The sequence below is a fragment of the Polypterus senegalus genome, chromosome 13 (assembly GCF_016835505.1).
Source record: "Polypterus senegalus isolate Bchr_013 chromosome 13, ASM1683550v1, whole genome shotgun sequence".
NCBI lineage: Eukaryota > Metazoa > Chordata > Cladistia > Polypteriformes > Polypteridae > Polypterus > Polypterus senegalus.
In genome coordinates this window covers 160,375,752-160,397,178 of record NC_053166.1, presented here as the reverse complement: position 1 = coordinate 160,397,178, position 21,427 = coordinate 160,375,752, and the positions used below count along the sequence as shown (strand labels likewise).

General features: G+C 45.5%; 1 protein-coding gene across 2 annotated transcripts in view; it reads right to left on the bottom strand.

Moving 5' to 3' along the window:
- syt17 (synaptotagmin XVII) overlaps positions 1-21,427 on the bottom strand; it is a 66,672-nt gene that overhangs the window by 5,951 nt on the left and 39,294 nt on the right. For both annotated transcript variants that reach the window (XM_039774144.1, XM_039774145.1), the window contains 2 exons: positions 10,396-10,516; positions 10,155-10,310 (listed from right to left, as the gene is read on the bottom strand). In XM_039774144.1, coding sequence (XP_039630078.1) covers positions 10,155-10,310; positions 10,396-10,516 — 277 coding nt within the window. The remainder of the gene's footprint in view (positions 1-10,154; positions 10,311-10,395; positions 10,517-21,427) is intronic.

Genomic DNA, 21,427 nt, shown 5'->3' with positions numbered 1-21,427 from the left:
TAACTAGAAAACAATCCTTGCCAATAATTTCATTTTATGGCTCGTCAGTGCTTTAACTCTGCCATTTCAGGTCATGCTCGCATCCTAGAATTATTTTCATTTCTAAGGATATTGTCAAAATGAGTTGAAGTCTAATTCTCAGTCCTTCACTTTTTCTCTTCAGTTTCCTTCCAAATATTTAATCAAACCAAATAGCACCAAATGGAAATAAGTTAAATGGAGAAATGCTGGTCTCTTTCTTCATCTTGTAATGCACTTTGAGCTCCAATAAGTGTTTGAAATTGTGCTCTGGAAATAAATAAATCTATCTCATATAGTGCCTTTCACATCTATCTATCTATTATATAGTGCCTTATTTATCTATCTATCTATCTATCATATAGCGCCTTTCACATCTATCTATCTATTATATAGTGCCTTATTTATCTATCTATCTATTATATAGCGCCTTTCACATCTATCTATCTTATATAGGGTTTTTCATATCATGTTAGGGGTGCACTTACTTTTTCACACAAATCTCAAACCGCTGAATTTTTCTCAAAGCACAATAAGAAAAGAATAAAAAAGGTGATTTTTAGATCAATTTCGAGAGCACCTGACTGACTGATTGCGACGTGGGTTTAGTGTAAAACCCTGAAGCCCGATGGGAGCCCCCCAGGCCTGAACATGAGGGCCGCTGGTCCGGGGGTCTTGTCAGTTAGCAGCGCCTCTCTTTGCCCTCTCACTCTTTCATTTTACTTTTCATCTTTCCTAATGGACTCTGTTTTAGGTGGTGAGATTTGCACAAAATGTCAGAGGTGAGGTTGAGTAAAACGATTCTGCAATTCTAATTTAACTAATGGAGAAAAGCGCCGTCCCCTGTTCGCAGGTCATTTCATTAAAGCTGCCAGTAAATAAAATCTGTAGCTTCGCAGTTGCCAGCCAAGCCGCCCATTTCATTATTAAGGCTGGAATCGAGCCCGTGAGGGCAGCAATTGAAGAGAGATGGGAAATGCAGAATGGCAAACGAGCAGTGAAATATTAAAGGGTGTAAAACAAACGTGCGATGGATATTAAAAAGGGACGCTCATTAGAGAAGGCGCTATAAAGTATAACCACAAGGCCACTATGTGTGTGGTCACTGGCACCTTAACTCTCAAGCAGCTAAGCCGTATTGTACCACCTGCCCCAGTGTGTATCCACCAAAGGAAGAAAAATAAGAAGACATTTCAGCAGCTGATTATGTGCCAACAAAGGGGCACAGTGGCTGAAGTGACTTGACGTTGTTGGCCTTGTGGTGTAATCATGAGATGCCATGCAATCGATTGGCTCCCTGCCCAAAGCTGGCATCCCTTTTGTGGCCGATGTTGACTGCAAACCCTCAACTGGCCAAGTGATTCAGAAAATGAAAGGATGGATGAAGGCTCTACGGCCAAAGCATTACGTGTGTCACAAGGTGAGAGGGCTTGTCCACTTTCTCTTTATTTCTGCACAGCGCCAATCATGGCTGACACTACACTACACTCATGAGAGCTTTAGAACGGTGACAGGTGGCATGCAGCTCAGTTGGCAGTGCACATTCAGCCGAGAGCTGCCAAACTCAAAACACGGAGCCAGCAGCAGACTCCACACTGCTTGACAAGGAGCTTCTGCTCAAGTCCTCCTCGGTGGTAGGCTGTGACTTACCAAGCTGGTATCACTCTGGCACTGCGACTCACTGACATCCACGTTTCCATATTTATCAACCATCAAAGAGAAATGGTGGAAAAAAGCTCAAGTTGAACAGTTGAGAGACAAAGTCAGAGAGGTGAGATCTGTTAGACCTGTGCAGAGGAGAGACGCTGGGTATACTGGGAGAAGGGTGCTAAGGATAGAGCTGACAGGGAAGAAGAGGAGAGGAAGGCCTAAGAGAAGGTGGTGAGACAGGACATGCAGGTGACGGGTGTGACAGAACAAGATGATGAGGACAGGAAGATATGGAAGGGAGCGGCCAAAAGAAGAAGAGGATCAAATAGAAATGGTGGGTTGGGCAGCCGATTCCTGCAGGGGCAAACACTGAATGGGACCCCAGACCACCACAGGGTCTTTCTATCTATCATATAGTGCCTTTCATATCTATCTATCTATTATATAGTGCCTTTCATTACTATCTATCTATCATATAGCGCCTTTCAGATCTATCCATCTATCAATCTATCATATAGCGCCTTTCACACATATCTATCTATCCAATACATGTTCTAGTTTTGTGTATCATTTTGTAATCCTCTTTTCTTAACACAGTAAATGTCCTTTTTCTTATTTCTTGTTGAACCCACTGGGACGGGGTCTCCTAGCTGTTATGCCAGGTTTTCATCCTTGGCTTTCTTTGTATTTAATCTTTTTTGATGAATTTTCAATACAATTTTATACATTCTATTATTTAATATGTCTTTGTTTTTTTATCATTTCTTAGGTCATTTTTTTTGTTTATTCGTTATTTTATATTATTTTCCTTTGTATTAATCAGTTCTTTCTTCCACAGCTCTGCCCTGCCCTGCCCTGTTGACGAGGTAATCAAATTACAGAACATTACATTTTCTATAAAGGTTTGTGGGTTTTGCGCAGCCTCGTAAAGACACTTCGCTGTGCACCTCTTAGTATCTCCCCCGTCCTCCCGTGTACTTTGACTAAATCCAAACCACTGAACGTAAACAGAAACCTCCACAAATCCAGTTTGCGCTCTCTAAATCACGTGACCTAAACACACAAAGACGATTGGCTGTTTAGCTGAGCCCCTGAATCTCCGAGGTCTGCAGTTGGACTCTTCTCCACATTTCAGGCTCTTGTTGAGACTCGACTGTAGCTTACAGAGAAGGAAACCCGTGTAGATACAAGGAGTGCATGCAGACTGCACGTGGAAAATGGCTGAGCACCAAATGTGAACGCGGGGTGCTTGGTCTACGAGGTGTCAGGACTGCCCGCTGTGCGGCCATGAACAAAAGAATGCAGTGAAGGTTTTGATGAGAACTGGCACTTCAGCCCAATGTAACTCATCATTTTCTAATCTCCTAACTTTTCGAAAATGTCAGGATTTGAAAGTCTCCATTCTGTATGTTCACTCCCATGTACAGTACAGTATGCGTGTTTATAGATTTGCATGTGACCACATACAATCAATCAATCAATCAATCAATCCATCCATTGATCCAAACTCAGAAGCCGTTCAGAGTGACAGGGGTGTCTGTTTCCTGCTGCTGGGGGTGGAGGGTCACTTTTGATCATCAGTCCATTACACGTCACATCTCCTCACAACCAGCCAATTAAAGTGAAGCACTCGGCGCTTGTAAGCCTCCCACCCTACCAGGCTACTAGAAGGGGAGACGCGCACAAGGGATTCCATCACCATGGCAACGGCCACGGAGAGGCTCTTAACGTGGCGGCGGTGGCGGCGGACACAGCCTTGGTCCTTATTATTCAAAGGACACCTGCATCTTTGTAAAAAAAATGAAATAAATAAAGGCTTTGTTTAGGCAGCCCCCGCTCCTTGAGGGGCCATCACCTGTTGGTGGCTCCTGGGCAGATCACATAGTGTGCAGGAAACTAACTGAGGCCCACAAGTGACACTCTGCATTTGTGTTAACACTGTGAGAAGAAGTGTGTAATGAACATCTGTTTTAGTAGTTAGTATCACATGATGGCAATTGCAACCCATCACGTTTGGGGACAATACATTGGCTCAGAGTGCGACACATTCTGGAGTACTGGAACGGCAGGTCACGACACAGCTTGCCTCACAAGTAACTCTGGGTCATCGCCATGCTGGAGCTTTCATTTTTGTTTTCCTCTTCTCTGTTTTTACCAGCTTTTGCTAACTTTGAATTTCTTTCAATATTCTACAGCGGCGTTTCCCAAACTCGGGCCTGGGGGGCCCACTGTGGCTGCAGGTTTTTGTTCCAACCAGATTCCTAAATCAGTGACAACGCCTGATAACATTGACCTCATTTAATTAGCTGGTGCTTTTTTCTCTCTTATTCTTCATTCAGAAAAGCGCAGCAGCGTGATTTTTACATTTATAAGACACTAGCCGCCCCCGCAGCTGCGCCTGTGCATTAATGAAACAGGCCCCGCCCAGCTCTCTACTCCTGACGTCACTCTTCCCCCCTCCCCTCGGATAAGCGCAAATGAATCGCTCCTGCAAACGAACTCTGATGAGTTCAATGAGCAATGAGAGAAGTCGCAGAATCAACCGAAACGTTCAAATAAATTCCAGAAAAAAAACAACACATCTAAATCGGTTAAGTCGTTCTCTCGTTCGCTAACTAAGCGCAGTTCACGTTACGCCCCGAGGCAGACGTGTGAGTGAGGAAGGTAATTACGCAGCCCGATGAGTCTCTCTGGGATTCAAGCTAAGAAATCGGTACCGCAAGCGAACTCTGATACTTAGTGCGATGACAGAAGTCGCAAAATCAACGGTATGTTCAAGCAAATTATAGAAAAAAAACCGATCTTAATCCGTTAAGTAATTCTCTCGTGAAAAGCGGACAGACAGACAAACGGGTGTAAAAAATTATAAGACATTTCGTGCTTGGACCACAACATTTTTAAAACCGTTTCTTAGAGATCAGCTAATGGGCCCAGGGTAACCTACAGTCCAAATGTCAAGTCCCAAGTCCTCCTGGTTCGGGAGATGTCGTGATGAGTGAGTCAGTGGGATTTGGCTTCGATAGAGAGAGAGATTCTCCAGCAGGGGGCGGCACGCTGGCGCAGTGGGTAGACTTGGGTTCACTTCCCAGGTCCTCCCTGCGTGGAGTTTGCATGTTCTCTCCGTGTCTGCGTGGGTTTCCTCCCACAGTCCCAAGACATGCAGGTTAGGTGGATTGGCGATCCTAAATTGTCCCTAGTGTGTGTGTGTGTGTGTCCTGCCCAGGGGTTGTTTCCTGCCTTGTACCCTGTGATGGCTGGGATTGGCTCCAGCAGACCCCCCCGTGACCCTGTAGTTAGGATATAGCGGGTTGGAGGATGGATGGATGGATGGATGGATGGATGGATTCTACAGCAATGTTTACCAAACTCGGCCCTGGGGCCCCAATGTGCCTGCAGGTTTTTGTTCCAACCAGATTCCTAATCAGTGACAACACGTGATAACAATGACCTCATTTAATTAGCTGGTATTTTTCTTCTCTTATTCTACATTCAAAAAAGCAGAGCAACATGATTTGTACATTTATAAGACATTAAGAAACACTTCTGCTTTTGCCATCGATTTAAATGCTTAACTCTCTTTTGTTGATTTCATTATATTTTGCCCTTTAAACCCCCTTCGTTGTTTCTTATTAATGACAATTAAAAACGAGGAGAGCAGACACGCTGGCAAACCACACGGAATAATCAAAGGCTGCAACTACTTGAGCGTCAGACCCACTAATTAGTAAATAATGGATTCATTCAGGGGTCTCAAACTCCGCTCCTGGAGAGCCGCAGTGCCTGCAGGTTTTTGCTCCAACCCAGTTTCTTAATGAGAAGTCAGTTATTGCTGATGAAGAACGTATCCCTCAAGTACCATTTTGATGCTTCATTTTAGTGGTCTCGCTTGTTAAGGTTCCCCACCCTCGATTGCTTATTTCAATCTTGAACAGCTGCACTCACTGTTTGAATGGCTCCTTATTAGCAATAAAATGTGAATGACAAAGCAGCCAGCAGTTCTCCCTCCAGCGGGTTTCCATTTGCATCTGTGTGTGTGTTGATTTATTAAAACTGAAAATTGTCTGTTTTAGGCTTCAAATCATTTGGGTGACATCCTTAGAGAGTAAAAAAGCAACATTATAAGAATGTTACACTGCAGACTAACAAGCCATAAAATGAAATAAGGTGTGAGACGGGCAAGGATTGGTTTTTAATTAAGCAGTTGGGTTGGAATGAAAACCCGCAGCCACTGCAGCTCTCCAGGAGCGACGCTGCCCACCCTGATCTAACGCTTTTCTTAAGTAGCGACCTGTTGGTGCTGCTAATGAACGTCTTTTGAATCCATTTAACTGATTTGCTCTTGAAGACTCAGACCCCTTAATTGTTTCTTTTTCTTTAATTAGCTGCCAAACAATAGCGAGATACAAAATGAGCCCAAACAACTGGCGTCCATTGTATAATACCTGAAAATAAAGAAAGGTGAGGGTCTCAGGAATGTCGATCTGATCAGGACCCCCAAACATTTACACAGAGCTCTTTAGAAAAGAGAAAATCCACAATTTCGGAAATGTCAGCAATTGCATAATGAGAGCAGCAACAAGCCATGGAATTAAAGAACGAGTTTAATGAACGACGAGACTCAGCACCTGATTGAGCAACTGGTTGGAGTTTGAGGCCCTGACTTAGGTGGTCTTCTCTCGGCTCACTCACGTCACATGTCATTTCTGTTTGGGTGCATTTGAGGAAAGAAATGAAGCAATTCAGAGGAACAAATCTTAAAAAAAGACAAGTTGATTACAATGAACGGAAAAGGAGTTAATTAGCAGTGAAAACTGGTCACCAATAAAAATGAAAACCTGCAGCCACTGTGGCACTCCAGGACTGTAGTTTGAGACCACTGGATTAATTAAACAAATAGAACACTTGGAAAAGTAGAATGAAAACCTCTCTATTATAAAAATGAATCCTGGAAAGCAAAAGCAAGGCAACGATACGTGATCTTCTCAGAAGTTCTCAGTAGACATTTAAAAGACCTGCGAGACAAAAAAAGACTGGCCATGGAGCGTCTCGTGGGGACCGTAATCATGAAACTTGGTGCCAAGAGATTGTCCCGCGGGGACCGTAATCATGAGACTTGGTGCCAAGAGATTGTCCCGTGGAGCGTCTCGCGGGGACCGTAATCATGAGACTTGGTGCCAAGAGATTGTCCCGCAGAGCGTCTCGTGGGGACCGTAATCATGAAACTTGGTGCCAAGAGATAATCATGAGACTTGGTGCCAAGAGATTGTCCCGCGGAGCGTCTCGTGGGGACCGTAATCATGAGACTTGGTGCCAAGAGATTGTCCCGCAGAGCGTCTCGTGGGGACCGTAATCATGAGACTTGGTGCCAAGAGATTGTCCCGCAGAGCGTCTCGCGGGGACCGTAATCATGAGACTTGGTGCCAAGAGATTGTCCCGTGGAGCGCCTCACGGGGACCGTAATCATGAGACTTGGTGCCAAGAGATTGTCCCGCGGAGCGTCTCGCGGGGAATGTGGAAAATGAGATTCTTCCAAGACATGCCCTACTTGCAAAAGATATCACATAAGAGCACATCCATCAAAAAACAGTCACAGATGTGTTCTGTGTTAGGGGTTCTGGTAATCATACGAGCTGCAGCAGCACTCTGAACCAACTGGAGTTTGTGAGGAAGACAATAATCAATACAAGATGTGACCAGAGCATGAACAATAAGAGCAGTGCTGGTAGCTGAAAGAGATGGACGTAAACGGCTGATATTACGTAGATGCAAATATAAAGACCGAGTAACATTATTAATATGTGCCTCGAATGTTAAGGTACTATCGAGAATAACGCCTAAGCTCTTAACGTGGGAGGAAGAAGAGATTAGAGAATTATCAACAGTCAATGAAATATGATCACATCTCTCTATTATAAAAAAATCCTGGAGAGAAACAGTAGGGCGACGAGACGTGATCTTCACATGAAGATCACGGAAGACACTTAAAAGACCCGCGAGACTAAGGAGATTGGCCACAGAGCGTCTTGTGGGGACCTTAAACTTGAGACTTTGTGCCAAGAGATTGAGCGAGGACCGTCTCGCGATGACGTAGAACATGAGATTCTTGCAAGACACGTCCTACTTACAAATAAATAAGAGCACAGGCAGCAACACACTCAGTCATGTAAAGGAGGCTTTGAGCACACGCAGATCCAGGGCTCTCAGCGCATATAAAGCATACAAGGACAATACGTTATAAATGAAACGTAGACGACTAAGCGAAGAAGAAAGTAGCACGGAGAAAAGAGGCTCAAAACCACTGGAGAGACAAAAAAGAAAAAGAATAATCAAAGTGCAAATTTAGAAAATAAGGAAAGTAATTATCAGTCCGGAAGAAGTGGAATTGAAAAAAAAAGGACATCCAATCGGGCTCAGAATTAAAAGACAAAAAGAGTAAAAGACAAAGTAGAACTTCATAAAGACGTTCACAAACGTTGGCGCTATACACATGCAGAGCAGGTTAGAGATTTTGAAAGAGGTGGAATTCGATAGGCTCAAAAAAAAAAAACCTTGGCGTGATACACATGTGGAGAAAGTTAAAGGATATGAAAGTAGGAAAATTAGAAAATATAAAAAAAAAGAAAGTAAAGAGCGCAGGAGCGCAAACAAAGAGAAATTATTACTGTGAGAAATTACGAAAAGGCGAATAGAGATCGAATATATAGACACGGGCGATATGTCAGAAGTGTGGAAATATTGTACGGCTTTGAAGTTTAAGTCAAGAGAATTTCAAAAACGGAGTTTACTTTGCAAAACAAATGATGAACTGCTGCTGATGATGAAGATGATGATGAACATCGTGTTGTCTGTGCTGAAATTCTAAACAGAGACACCTGTCCTGAATTAGGGTACAACGTCATTAAACACACGTCTCTCACTGACCTCATTTAAAAGATTCAGCACGTTGCGACTCAAAAGTGTTTTTACAGAAGTTCTGAAATAAAAGTCAAACTAATGAAATAGCAACAATTCAAACAAGAAAAAAAATCTTAAAAGTGTGCATCCGGAAAAACAAAAAACGGGGGTTGGCGAGCAAAGTGAGCAGGGGGTGAAGCACCCTAGTTTATTTAAAACAGATTTAGTTCCTACCAGAAGAACCTCTCTTTTATCACTTATTTAATTTAAGATAATAAGCAGACAGCCGTGATCTGCTAGGCTGTTTTTGGATGTCATCTACTTGTACTTTCAGTGACTCACACATTTCAGCACCGGAGTCCTGGTTTCGAATTTTGACCAAATCTCTACTGGAGTGTCTCTCTCTCTCTCTCTCTCTCTCTCTCTCTCTCTCTCTCTCTCTCTCCTCTCTCTCTCTCTCTCTCTCTCCGCTCTCTCTCTCTCTGTCTCTCTCTCTCTCTCTCTCTCGCTCTCTCTCTCTGTGTCTCTCTCTCTCTCTCTCTCTCTCTCTCTCTCTCTCTCTCTCTCTCTCTCTCTCTCTCTCTCTCTGTCTCTCTCTCTCTCTCTGTCTCTCTCTCTTTCTCTCTCTCTCTCTCTCTCTCTCTCTCTCTCTCTCTCTCTCTCTCTCTCTCTCTCTGTCTCTCTCTCTCTCTCTCTCTCTCTCTCTCTCTCTCTCTCTCTCTCTCTCTCTCTCTCTCTCTCTCTCTCTCTCTCTCTCTCTCTCTCTCTCTCTCTCTCTCTCTCTCTCTCTCTCTCTCTCTCTCTCTCTCTCTCTCTCTCTCTCTCTCTCTCTCTCTCTCTCTCTCTCTCTCTCTCTCTCTCTCTCTCTCTCTCTCTCTCTCTCTCTCTCTCTCTCTGTCTCTCTCTCTCTCTCTCTCTGCCTCTCTCTGTGATTGGCTGCCTTGGTTTCCTTCCCATTCCAAGGCCTCATGCAAGAAAGAGTCTGACTGGCAACTTGAATTCTGCCAAAAGTGTGTGTGTGTGTGTGTGTGTGACTGGGGTCCCGACCCGGGTTGGTTTCTGCTTTAAGTTGAATGTTGCTCAATTACTCCATTGGTTGAACGTTGTTGTTCTCACACAGCTAAAGCCACGTGCTTCCTGATTTTCTTACTTTCATTTTTCTTGATGCTCCACTATGTTAAAAGTAGAAATTCCATTCTCTCCATGTATTTTTATAGGACCAACACCCCCATGTAGTGCTGGATCTGGCCTTGTGGCCAATAATTGACCCCTACCTCACAACCCTGAAATGGATTAACTGGGTTCACAGAATGAATGAATTCTTAGTTGGGGTCACTCTGTAGACCGGACATAAATACACCAGCACGTTTCCTTTGGCCTAAACACTGACCGAGGCATTGGTTTCATGGAGCTTTGCACCTGAATGTAATCAGTATGCGGATCTCCCCGCCATGTCGGCCTGCTTAAAGAACACCAATGACATGAACAAGCAGGGGCAGAACAGAAAACGTCAGCTGGCTCCCCATCTGGTGTCTGCTTGTGTACCTGTGGCTCTTAAACCCAGCGGCTCCTTCCTCACTTTTAGCTCCTACCTGTAAAAACAAGGCTGACGTCCTGTAGGTCATCCGGGGCGACTCGGAAGCTGAAGGACTCGTTGTAGTAGGGGTCAATGGTTCCTCGCATGCATGAAGTCTTTTTGCTCTTCACCAGTTTGAGGCCATTCACCAGCTGAATCTTTACAAATGGGTCTGGGGATCAAACAGAAAGAATCTGGCGTATCATAAACTGCAGAAACAAACAAAACTTCAGTCAAACCATTGGTGGCCCGGTCACCTGATCCCTGGCTCATGTCCGTCTGCAGCAGCTGTTTGGCCCGAATGATGTCCACATTTAGTCTCCCTGCGCTGGGCAGATAGTTGAGGGACAAGAGAAGTTCTCCAAGTTCCACTTCATTCTGTGAGGGGAGAAGAGAAGATCAAATCAAGTCAGACCTTCAATCCAACAGTGCTGGCAGAGGAGTAAGGTGTGCCAGCAGACAGCTAATGGCAAGAGGAGATCCCAACGTCTCCATAAATAAAACTGGTAACCTCCCAAAGAGTCCAGTCATGTGGCCCAAATACCAATTTAAGAATTTTGTAATCGACATTTTAGCTTGCGATTTCAGACCTGAAACCAAAGGCCTCATCCCCATTTCCACCTCCAGGCTGAGGCTGATCCTTCCATTCATTTCATACGTTGGAGAGGAGCTGTGCCAGCCCTGCAGGGGGCACCATTGTTTTATGGCTGTTGAGACTGCTTTATGAGATCACTAAGAAAAAGGAAAGGCAAGCTAAAATAGTAGAGGTGATGTAATCCGAATATAAGTTTATATGTTTAATATGTCACTGTGCTCTGTACAAAACATATTTTAGAAATCTGCTTCTTCTCACATGTACAGCTAAAGGCCAGATTTAGGGGTCATCATTTAGAAATGCTTGGTAAGCATTAGAAGACACGAAAGGGACAATGATGAAAATGGGCATCGTACTGTTTCTGTGGGCATGAAACTGAATCCTCTCTTTGCCTTGTTTGGAATGGCATGATTTACCTAAGTGAGGGCCTGCACATGGAGAAAGAGTATAAAGCCTTGGCACATCGCCCGGCACACCTTTGAAGCCGACGGACTGATTGAAGATAACGTTATCGTATCCTGAAAATCCTTCCAGCGCAGCGACGAAAATGGCTGTGACACTGGCAAAAGTCCTGGTACTGTACAGTACATCCAGAAAGTATTCACAGCACATCATCACTTTCTCCACATTTTGTTATGTTACAGCCTTATTCCAAAATGGATTCAATTCATTTTTTTCCTCAGAATTCTGCACACAACACCCTATAATGACAACGTGAAAAAAGTTTACTTGAGATTTTTGCAAATTTATTAAAAATAAAAAACTGAGAAATCACATGTACATAAGTATTCACAGCCTTTACCATGAAGCTCCAAATTGAGCTCAGGTGCCTCCTGTTTCCCCTGATCATCCTTGAGATGTTTCTGCAGCTTCATTGGAGTCCACCTGTGGTCAATTCAGTTGATTGGACCTGATTTGGAAAGGCACACACCTGTCTATAGAAGGTCCCACAGTTGACAGTTCATGTCAGAGCACAAACCAAGCATGAAGTCAAAGGAATTGTCTGTAGACCTCCGAGACAGGATTGTCTCGAGGCACAAATCTGGGGAAGGTTACAGAAACATTTCTGCTGCTTTGAAGGTCCCAATGAGCACAGTGGCCTCCATCATCCGTAAGTGGAAGAACTTCAAAACCACCAGGACTCTTCCTAGAGCTGGCCAGCCATCTAAACTGAGCGATCGGGGGAGAAGGGCCTTAGTCAGGGAGGTGACCAAGAACCCGATGGTCACTCTGTCAGAGCTCCAGAGGTCCTCTGTGGAGAGAGGAGAACCTTCCAGAAGGACAACCATCTCTGCAGCAATCCACCAATCAGGCCTGTATGGTAGAGTGGCCAGACGGAAGCCACTCCTTAGTAAAAGGCACATGGCAGCCCGTCTGGAGTTTACCAAAAGGCACCTGAAGGAGTCTCAGGCCATGAGAAACAAAATTCTCTGGTCTGATGAGACAAAGATTGAACTCTTTGGTGTGAATGCCAGGCGTCACGTTTGGAGGAAACCAGGCACCGCTCATCACCAGGCCAATACCATCCCCTACAGTGAAGCATGGTGGTGGCAGCCTCAGGAACTGGGAGACTAGTCAGGATAAATGGAAAGATGACTGCAGCAATGTACAGAGACATCCTGGATGAAAACCTGCTCCAGAGCGCTCTTGACCTCAGACTGGGGCGACGGTTCATCTTTCAGCAGGACAACGACCCTCAGCACACAGCCAAGATATCAAAGGAGTGGCTTCAGGACAACTCTGTGAATGTCCTTGAGTGGCCCAGACTTGAATCTGATTGAACATCTCTGGAGAGATCTTAAAATGGCTGTGCAACAACACTTCCCATCCAACCTGATGGAGCTTGAGAGGTGCTGCAAAGAGGAATGGGCCAAACTGGCCAAGGATAGGTGTGCCAAGCTTGTGGCATCATATTCAAAAAGACTTGAGGCTGTAACTGCTGCCAAAGGTGTGTCGACAAAGTATTGAGCAAAGGCTGTGAATACTTATGTACATGGGATTTCTCGGTTTTTGTATTTTTAATACGTTTGCAAAAATCTCAAGTAAACTTTTTTCACGTTGTCATTATGGGGTGTTGTGTGTAGAATTCTGAGGCTGGCAAAATCCCATCACCACCTCCTCATGGTGCCGGCTGGTAACAACGACCCTTTGGGAAATTGGCTAACGGTGAGGGTGTTCGACGTCAGGTGGAGGGACACATCGGTCGATTCATTTCTTGGTCGCATCAAATGGCAATACCGTCTCAAAATTTGGAAGATAATGCTAGGGCGTGCCCCGGAGGCAACGTGCGGCGCCCTCACCCTAGCGTCGTGAGAAGTGGACAAGGGCTACCTGCCCATGGACGAGGCGGGCGAAAGAAGCGAGTCCAACAACAACAACCACTACGATTGGGTACCCTCAACATCGGCACGATGACAGGACAAAGCCGGGAATTAGCCGACACCCTCAAGGCCCGCCGCATCGACATCGCGTGCATCCAAGAAACCAAATGGACTGGTGCAAAGGCAAGGGATATAGACGATGTATTCAAGCCTTTCTACAACGGCAACAAGCCCCAAAATGGTGTGGGAATAGTGGTCAGCCAGAAAGCACGGGACAATGTGGTCGAAGTGACTCGAATATCGGATCGGCTCATGTCACTCAAGATCGACACGGGTGACATCACCATGTGAGTGATCTCCTGCTACGCCCCCCAGACCAACTGCTCGGAAGAAGATAAAGAAGATTTCTGGGAAAGTCTCGATGGCCACCTTCGAGCATTCGGACCCAAAGAATATATTGTCATTGGCGGCGATCTCAATGGTCACGTTGGGCGAGATAGGAATGGCTATGAAAGGTTTCATGGCGGACAAGGTTATGGAAGCCGCAACGAGGACGGGGAACGTGCCCTGGATTGTGCGGAAACGCATGATCTTGCAGTGGCCAACACTTTCTTCAAGAAGCAGCTATCACACCTCGTCACATACTCTAGAAACGCAAATCGATTACTTTCTCACCCGAAGGCAACAACTGAAACTGGTAACTGATGTCAAAGTAATCCCGTCGACCAACATCTGCCCACAACATCGGCTACTCGTCATGGACCTCAAGCTAGACCTTGGCCAATGGCGACAAGTGAGAACCACCAACAAGGAAAAGATCTAATGGTGGAGGATGGCCGAAGGCAGAAAGGACCTCACTGAAGCACTCAGATCAATCGACCTCAACAACAACAGCAACCAGTTAGTCGAGACCAGATGGAACAAGATAGCCGACCAAATCCGAGAAGCAGCAACCAACGTCCTAGGGAAGACCAAGCCAGGAAAGCGCTTTATCGACAAGCAATTATGGTGGTGGAAAACAGAAGTCCAAAGCGCCGTGAAAGAAAAGAAGTCAGCGCTAAAGAAGTGGCACCAGTCTAGAGAAGACAAGGACTACCAACGGTACAAGAGCCTGAAGGCAAAAGCGAAGAAGGCGGTGGCAGTGGCGAAGACTGCGCACTATGACCAGCTCTACCACGACTTGGACGAGCCTGGAGGAGCGAACAAGATATACCGCCTGGCCAACAGCCGACACCGTTCAACGCAGGACATCGGCCAAGTGAAACATATCAAAGATGTCAATCAACAGGTCCTGCGCGATCCATCAGCTATCCTCGAACGCTGGAGTTAGCACTTCTCCCAGATTAGCAATGAAAAATTTCCCCACCCGCCAACCCACAGCGCCGCCCCCGTCTATGGCCCAGTTCCGCCGGTCACGACTGCTGAGATCAAGGATGCCGTGAAGAAAATGAAGAATGGAAAAGCGCCTGGCCCCGACGACATTCCCGTCGAAGCCTGGAAACTCCTCGGCCAGCAAGGAGCCGCTGCTCTCAGCACCCTATTCAATAATATCATCAGAGAGGGCAGGATACCAGCGGTCTGGACAACCAGCGTCACCGTCCCCATTTGGAAAGCCAAGGGCGATGTCACCGATTGCGCCAACTACCGACCAATCCGCCTCCTATGCCACACTATGAAAATATTCGAAAGGATCCGAGATGCCCGCCTGCAACGGATCGTCACGATCACCCCTAACCAGTGTGGGTTTGTTAAGGGATGTGGAACCACTGACGCCTGGTGGAGAAACATCGAGAGAAAAAATCAAATGGTCCACATGGCATTCCTGGACTTGGAGAAGGCATTCGATAGAGTGCCACACGAACTTATCTGGTATGCCCTGCGATCTCACGGAGTCCCGGAAGCTTATGTCGACTGGGTCAAATTGCTCTACATAAATGTCACCTGTGTAGTCAGATGTCCCATGGGAATCTCACCGCCCTTCGCCATCAATGTGGGAGTACACCAAGGCTTGGCCCTCTCGCCCCTTCTGTTCATCCTTTGTATGGACACAGCGACCGCCGATCTCCAAACTCCCCAACCATGGTCACTTTTATACGCCAATGACGTATTCCTGGCGAGCCAATCTAGAAGTGAGCTGCAACAACACACGCAGCAATGGAAGACACGCCTGACCGACCATGGCTTGAGACTCAACATCAAGAAGACTGAATACATGGAGGCTGGCCTCCAAACCGATGGCACTATCAGCATCGACGGAGAAGACCTAAAGAAGACCCATGAATTCAAGTATCTGGGATTGACGATCAGTAACGACGGGGACATCCTTCCCGATGTGTGACCTCGGATCAACGCCGCGTCGGGCGTAAGTGGCGCTTAGTAACGGCCGTGGCGTGACCGCCAAATGCCTGACCACCTCAAGGCCAAGATTTACAAGACTGTAGTCCGCCCAGTCGCCCTGTATGGATTGGAGTGTTGGCCAGCCACTGCCAAGCACGAGCAGGCCCTACACACGATGGAAATGCGAATGCTGAGGTGGTGCCTAGGCCTCACGTGCTGGGACCAAGTCATGAATGAAGACATCAGAAAGCGCCTCGGCATCGCACCAATCACAGAGAAAATGCGCGAGGCACGGCTACGGTGGTATGGACACGTCGTGCGCGCAGACGACAACTCAGTAGCAAAAACGCCTATGAGGCTTGATCCTGGTGGTCAGCGCCCACGTGGCAGGCCGAAGAAGAGGTGGATGGACAGAATAAAGGAAGACATGAAGATCGTCAATGCCGCCCCAGAAGATGCCCTCGATCGTGCCAAATGGAGAAGGATTTGCAGAAAAGCGGACCCTGCCAAGTGGGATAAACGCTAGGATGAAGAAGAAGAAGATGAAGTGTGTAGAATTCTGAGGAAAAAAATGAATTGAATCCATTTTGGAATAAGGCTGTAACATAACAAAATGTGGAAAAAGTGATGATGTGCTGGGAATACTTTCCGGATGCACTGTAGGTCTTCTGATGAACCCAGATGTAAAACTGGATGAGCTTCAAAGCCTCCACCACTGAGGATGTGTGAACAGACGAGCAGGACGTGCAATCTAAGAAATTCGCGGTCATGTCACGAGCCCTTTGACGGACACAGTCTCTTCATGGCACTCCTCACTTACTAGCACAAAACATAAACCTGGAATCAGGACGGGGCACCAAAGCCGCAGCAGAGAAATGTAATTTACTTTACTTTATTGTCATAACTGTATCAATTGTATGGAATTTGATGGAAAAAAGGAAAAAAGCCAGTCAGTGCTCGCTGGGGGACGTATCTGTTAAATGTACCGAACCTCGACTGTGTCCCGTACGTCTCATAAGAGATCAGATTAGTGCAGCCCTGAGGCAGGAAGGCGTTTCATTTGTTGAAACCAGAAACATTTGTGAAATTTTCAAATACATCTGTTGGCTAAAATAAGAAAAGTAAATGCTTCATATGGAAATGACGTCAGTGATGTCAGTTAAAGGAGGCTTTAGAGTGGCGCACAATGAAATTCGAGAAAAAACAAATTGTGGGTCACTGGTATATGAGGAAATATACAGGGGCACTAAATGGCACTGCCAACTTCTGAATCTGAAGATGAGAATGTTACATTTCATTATCTTTCTCATCTCACTTGCTGACATATTTGAAACTCCTCATTTGTCGTGGGGTCAAGTCATGGCCTTCAAAGACAGACATCTGCTCCTCTGGACACACATTTTAATGGCAGTTCTCTTCTTATTCATTTTGTCCTGCGGGTTAAATTCACTCGCCTCCTAATACAAGTGTGTCGAGTGCCCTGCGTTACAACATGCCACACGTTTGGACTTTAGATGTGGTCAAGTGTTACTGTGAGTCTAAAATGAGTCAAATTAATTTCTGAACTCATTCCTCTTGTTGTTTGTATTTTTTATCATTTTGATAGTAATGTCACTGCAGTGCCATTCTGAATTATTGTTTTCTGAAGGCACTGCCATTTTGTGCTGGTCTATGATGGCCACAGCCATATTCTTCATATATAATAATAAACTGCTCAAAAAATTAAAGGACCACTTTGAAAACACATCAGATCTCAATCCTCCTGGATATCTATACTGATATAGACTGGGTAATGTGTTAGGAACGAAAGGATGCCACATCGTTTGATGGAAATGAAAATGATCAACCTACAGAGCCCTGAATTCAAAGACGCCCCAAAAATCAGAGTGAAAAATTATGTGGCAGGCTAGTCCATTTTGCCAAAATTTAATTGCAGCAACTCAAAATTGTACGCAGCACTTTGTATGGCCCCTGTGTTCTTGTATACATGCCTGACAACATCGGTGCATGCTTCTAATGAGATGACAGATGGTGTTGTGGGGGATCTTCTCCCAGATCTGGACCAGGGCATCACTGAGCTCCTGGACAGTCTGAGGTGCAACCTGGTGGCATTGGATGGACCAAAACATAATGTCCCAGAGGTGTTCTATTGGATTTAGGTCAGGAAAGTGTGGTGGCCAGTCAATGGTATCAATTCCTTCATCCTCCAGGAACTGCCTGCATACTCTCACCACATGAGGCCAGGAATTGTCGTGCACCAGGAGCCACTGTACCAGCATAGGGTCTGACAATGGGTCCAAGGATTTCATCCTGATACCTAATGGCAGCCAAGGTGCCTTTGTCAAGCCTGTAGCGGTCTGTGTGACCCTCCATGGATATGCCTCCCCAGACAATCATTAACCCACCACCAAACTGCTCATGCTGAATGATGTTACAGGCAGCATAATGTTCTCCATGGCTTCTCCAGACCCTTTCACTTCTGTCACGTGCTCAGGGTGAACCTGCTCTCATCTGTAAAGCACAGGGCACCAGTGGTGCATCTGCCAATTCTGGTATTCTATGGCGAATGCCAATCGAGCTGCATGCTGCTGGGCAGTGAGCTCAGGGCCCATTAGAGGACATGGGGCCCTTGGGTCACCCTCATGAAGTCTTTCTGGTTGTTTGGTCAGAGACATTCACACCAGTGGCCTGCTGGAGGTCATTTTGTAGGGCTCTGGCAGTGCTCATCCTGTTCCTCCTTGCCCAAAGGAGCAGATACTGGTCCTGCTGATGGGTTATGGACCTTCTATGGCCCTCTCCAGCTCTCCTAGAGTAACTGCTTGTCTCCTAGAATCTCCTCCATGCCCTTGAGACTGTGCAGGGAGACACAGCAAACCTTCTGGCAATGACACGTATTGATGTGCCATCCTGGAGAAGTTGGACTACCTGTGCAACCTCTGTAGGGTCCAGGTATCGCCTCATGCTACCAGTAGTGACACTGACTGTAGCCAAATGCAAAACTAGTGAAGAAACAGTCAGAAAAGATGAGGAGGGAAAAATGTCAGTGGCCTCCACCTGTTAAACCATTCCTGTTTTGGGGGTCATCTCATTGTTGCCCCTCTAGTGCATCTGTTGTTAATTTCATTAACACCACAGCAGCTGAAACTGATTAACAACCCCCTCTGCTACTTAACTGACCAGATTAATATCCCAGAAGTTTCATTGACTTTATGCTATACTCTGATTAAAAAGTGTTCCTTTAATTCTTTTGAGCAGTATATAATAATAATATAATACCACCACCCCATCAAAGCACCGTGATGTCCCCTCATTGATGGATTGAAGGCCAGAAGTCCCCATGACCGTCATCATCAAGTTCTTCCATGAGAACCCTGAATACAATGAGAACTGATTTTGAGGTCACTTATGTTAGGTAGAATACCTAGAAGGGGCTGGGTGGTCTAGTGGCCTTGGTACCCCTGCAGATTTTATTTTTTTCTTTTTGTGCCCAGTGTTGGCTTATAGCAGGTTGGAGAATGACATGTCCTCCCTGGCCATCGACCTTACTTTTATTCTATTTTAATTAGTGTTCCCCAATTTGAATTCTTTTACAATACAATACAATTTATTTTTGTGTAGCCCAAAAATCACACAAGAAGTGCCGCAGTGGGCTTTAACAGACCCTGCCTCTTGACAGCCCCCTGCAGCCTCGACTTTCTAAGAAGACAAGAAAAGACCCCAGTAGGGAAAAAAAAAAAAATGGAAGAAACCTCAGGAAAGGCAGTTTAAAGAGAGACCCCTTTACAGGTGGGCATGCAGTGGGTGTCAAAAAGAAGGAGGTCAATACAATAGACAGAACAGAACAGAACAGAACAAATCCTCAATACAGTATTAAAAAAGATAGATTTTACAAGTATAGAGCAGAATTTAACAGTAGATGATATCCCATAATAGGATTTGGATTTGTTGAGAGTCCTGGAGACCTCAACTATTTTTGGTCTTTTTTCTTTCTTTATCATGTAAAGCTTATCATTTGTATGAAAATGTGCGACAGAAATAAATGTTGTGGTGTGCTTGTCTGTCCAGGATTTTAAATCACCCGTCGCTCGCAGACGTATTGACCTGAAATGTGGTACACATGCACTACGTGACGTCTGCTTTCCGCTTTCAGGGTGATGATTGACCGCCAAGGTTATTCCTCTTTTTATTTTTGTTTTATCTGATTGTAAAATGGTAAATGGCCTGTATTTGATATAGCGCCTAACTAGAGTTCAAGAACCCCCCTAGGCGCTTTACAACACAACAGTCATTCACACACACATTCATACGCTGGTGATGATAAGCTACTATGTAGCCACAGCTGCCCTGGGGCACACTGACAGAAGTGAGGCTGCCAAACACTGGCGCCACCAATCCTTCCGACCACCACCAGCAGGCAAGGTAGGTTAAGTGTCTTGCCCAAGGACACAACAGCTGCATTCTCATGCCGGGAGCCAGGATCGAATCTGTGACCCTCCGATTGCTGGACAACCCGCTCTACCGACTGAGCTACTGCTGCCTACTATTGTAGAATCAACTCTCGGCAGCGGGCAGCAGGGCGGCAGTGTGGCACAGGAGTACGGGCGCCGTTCTCATCCCTACCACCGTCGCCGTCACTTCCCCTAACTCTTCACATCTGAAATCATTCCTGAGGCAGATTGAAGTGCCAGCTTTCGTGAAAGATTAAGAAAAACGCACTAAGTAATGGCAACACAAAAGTGGACTTAATCAGTTTAATGAGAAAAGATGCCGACGGAAGAGGAGAAGAAGCGGGCCGCTAGGGTGGAGATAAGAAGAGCTGCTCAGGAAGGAACCAGCACATCAACCTCCGAGTGAACGAATGCTAAACGTACAGGGAAAGAGAAGGAAAAATAGAAGTCAAGTGTGTTCACTGCACGTTATCATGCAGTCCACCGTTGCTGCTTGTGAATAATAATTATTGTTCCGCTAAAAGACTAGCGAGAGCTTTTTGGAAAGTAAACTGGAGAAAAGCCAGCGAGTGTCGTAAACCAGAAAGTCAGGCACACCAAAGTCGAGACCAGAGCAGACACTCAGAAAAAAGATTGGATTTAAATAAAACAAGAATTGACAGTAAAGAGTTCCGTAATCTGCCCACATGGATAGAGAATGAACTGCTTGATGGCCTTTACATTCATCACATCAAGTTTACGATCTCCGAGAACTCATCCCTAACAGCACGGGTCCACAAATGGCGATGACCGTGAAAACACAAAGATGGCGTTGTAAACTGTCCAAACAAATTTCTAGAATGGACAAAAGGTGCTAATCTACAAACGATTGGTAAAATCGGATTCTAGGGTATAAGAAAAAAATCCAAAAAGGTGGTGGGTTTCATACAAAAAATTTAAAGGCAACTGCAAGTACAACAATGATGTCCTTTGCCAGTCATGCCGCTCAACTCCTATTTAAAATGGAGGCAAGCACATCAAACACTCCCTCTTTGGACTGAAGCACTCTCAACTACAAATCTCCTTCCTTCTCTTTCTAGCATTAGAAGATGCCAACAGGTTCGTCCAAGAAGTCTTTATAATGTTTGGACCTTTTGCGTTGCTGCCTGGACTTGGATTCTCATATTGTGTTTTGCTTCTGCCGCTTGTTCTCTACTCTCCTACCCGTGTTTTGACCTTTCGGTTTGACGCTAAGTTTAGATTTTTACCTTATACTTCCTTATTGTTCTCACAGGAAGAGTGAGGGACAAAAATAGCTTACAAGAGATGGGACATGGACAAGAAAACAGGCATAACCAGAAAGTCAAACACACAGTCGGCAAGTCGACATTCAGAATTCTAGATCGGCGCTAACATTTCCTTTGAAAGGATTCATTTGCCGAGAACGCAATCAAAAGTACAATACTCCAATGTCTTTGTGTAACTTCTGTTAACTCAGATGAATAGGAAGTTCATCGTGCCTGTTATACCCATAGACATACAGTGGTGTGAAAAACTATTTGCCCCCTTCCTGATTTCTTATTCTTTTGCATGTTTGTCACACAAAATG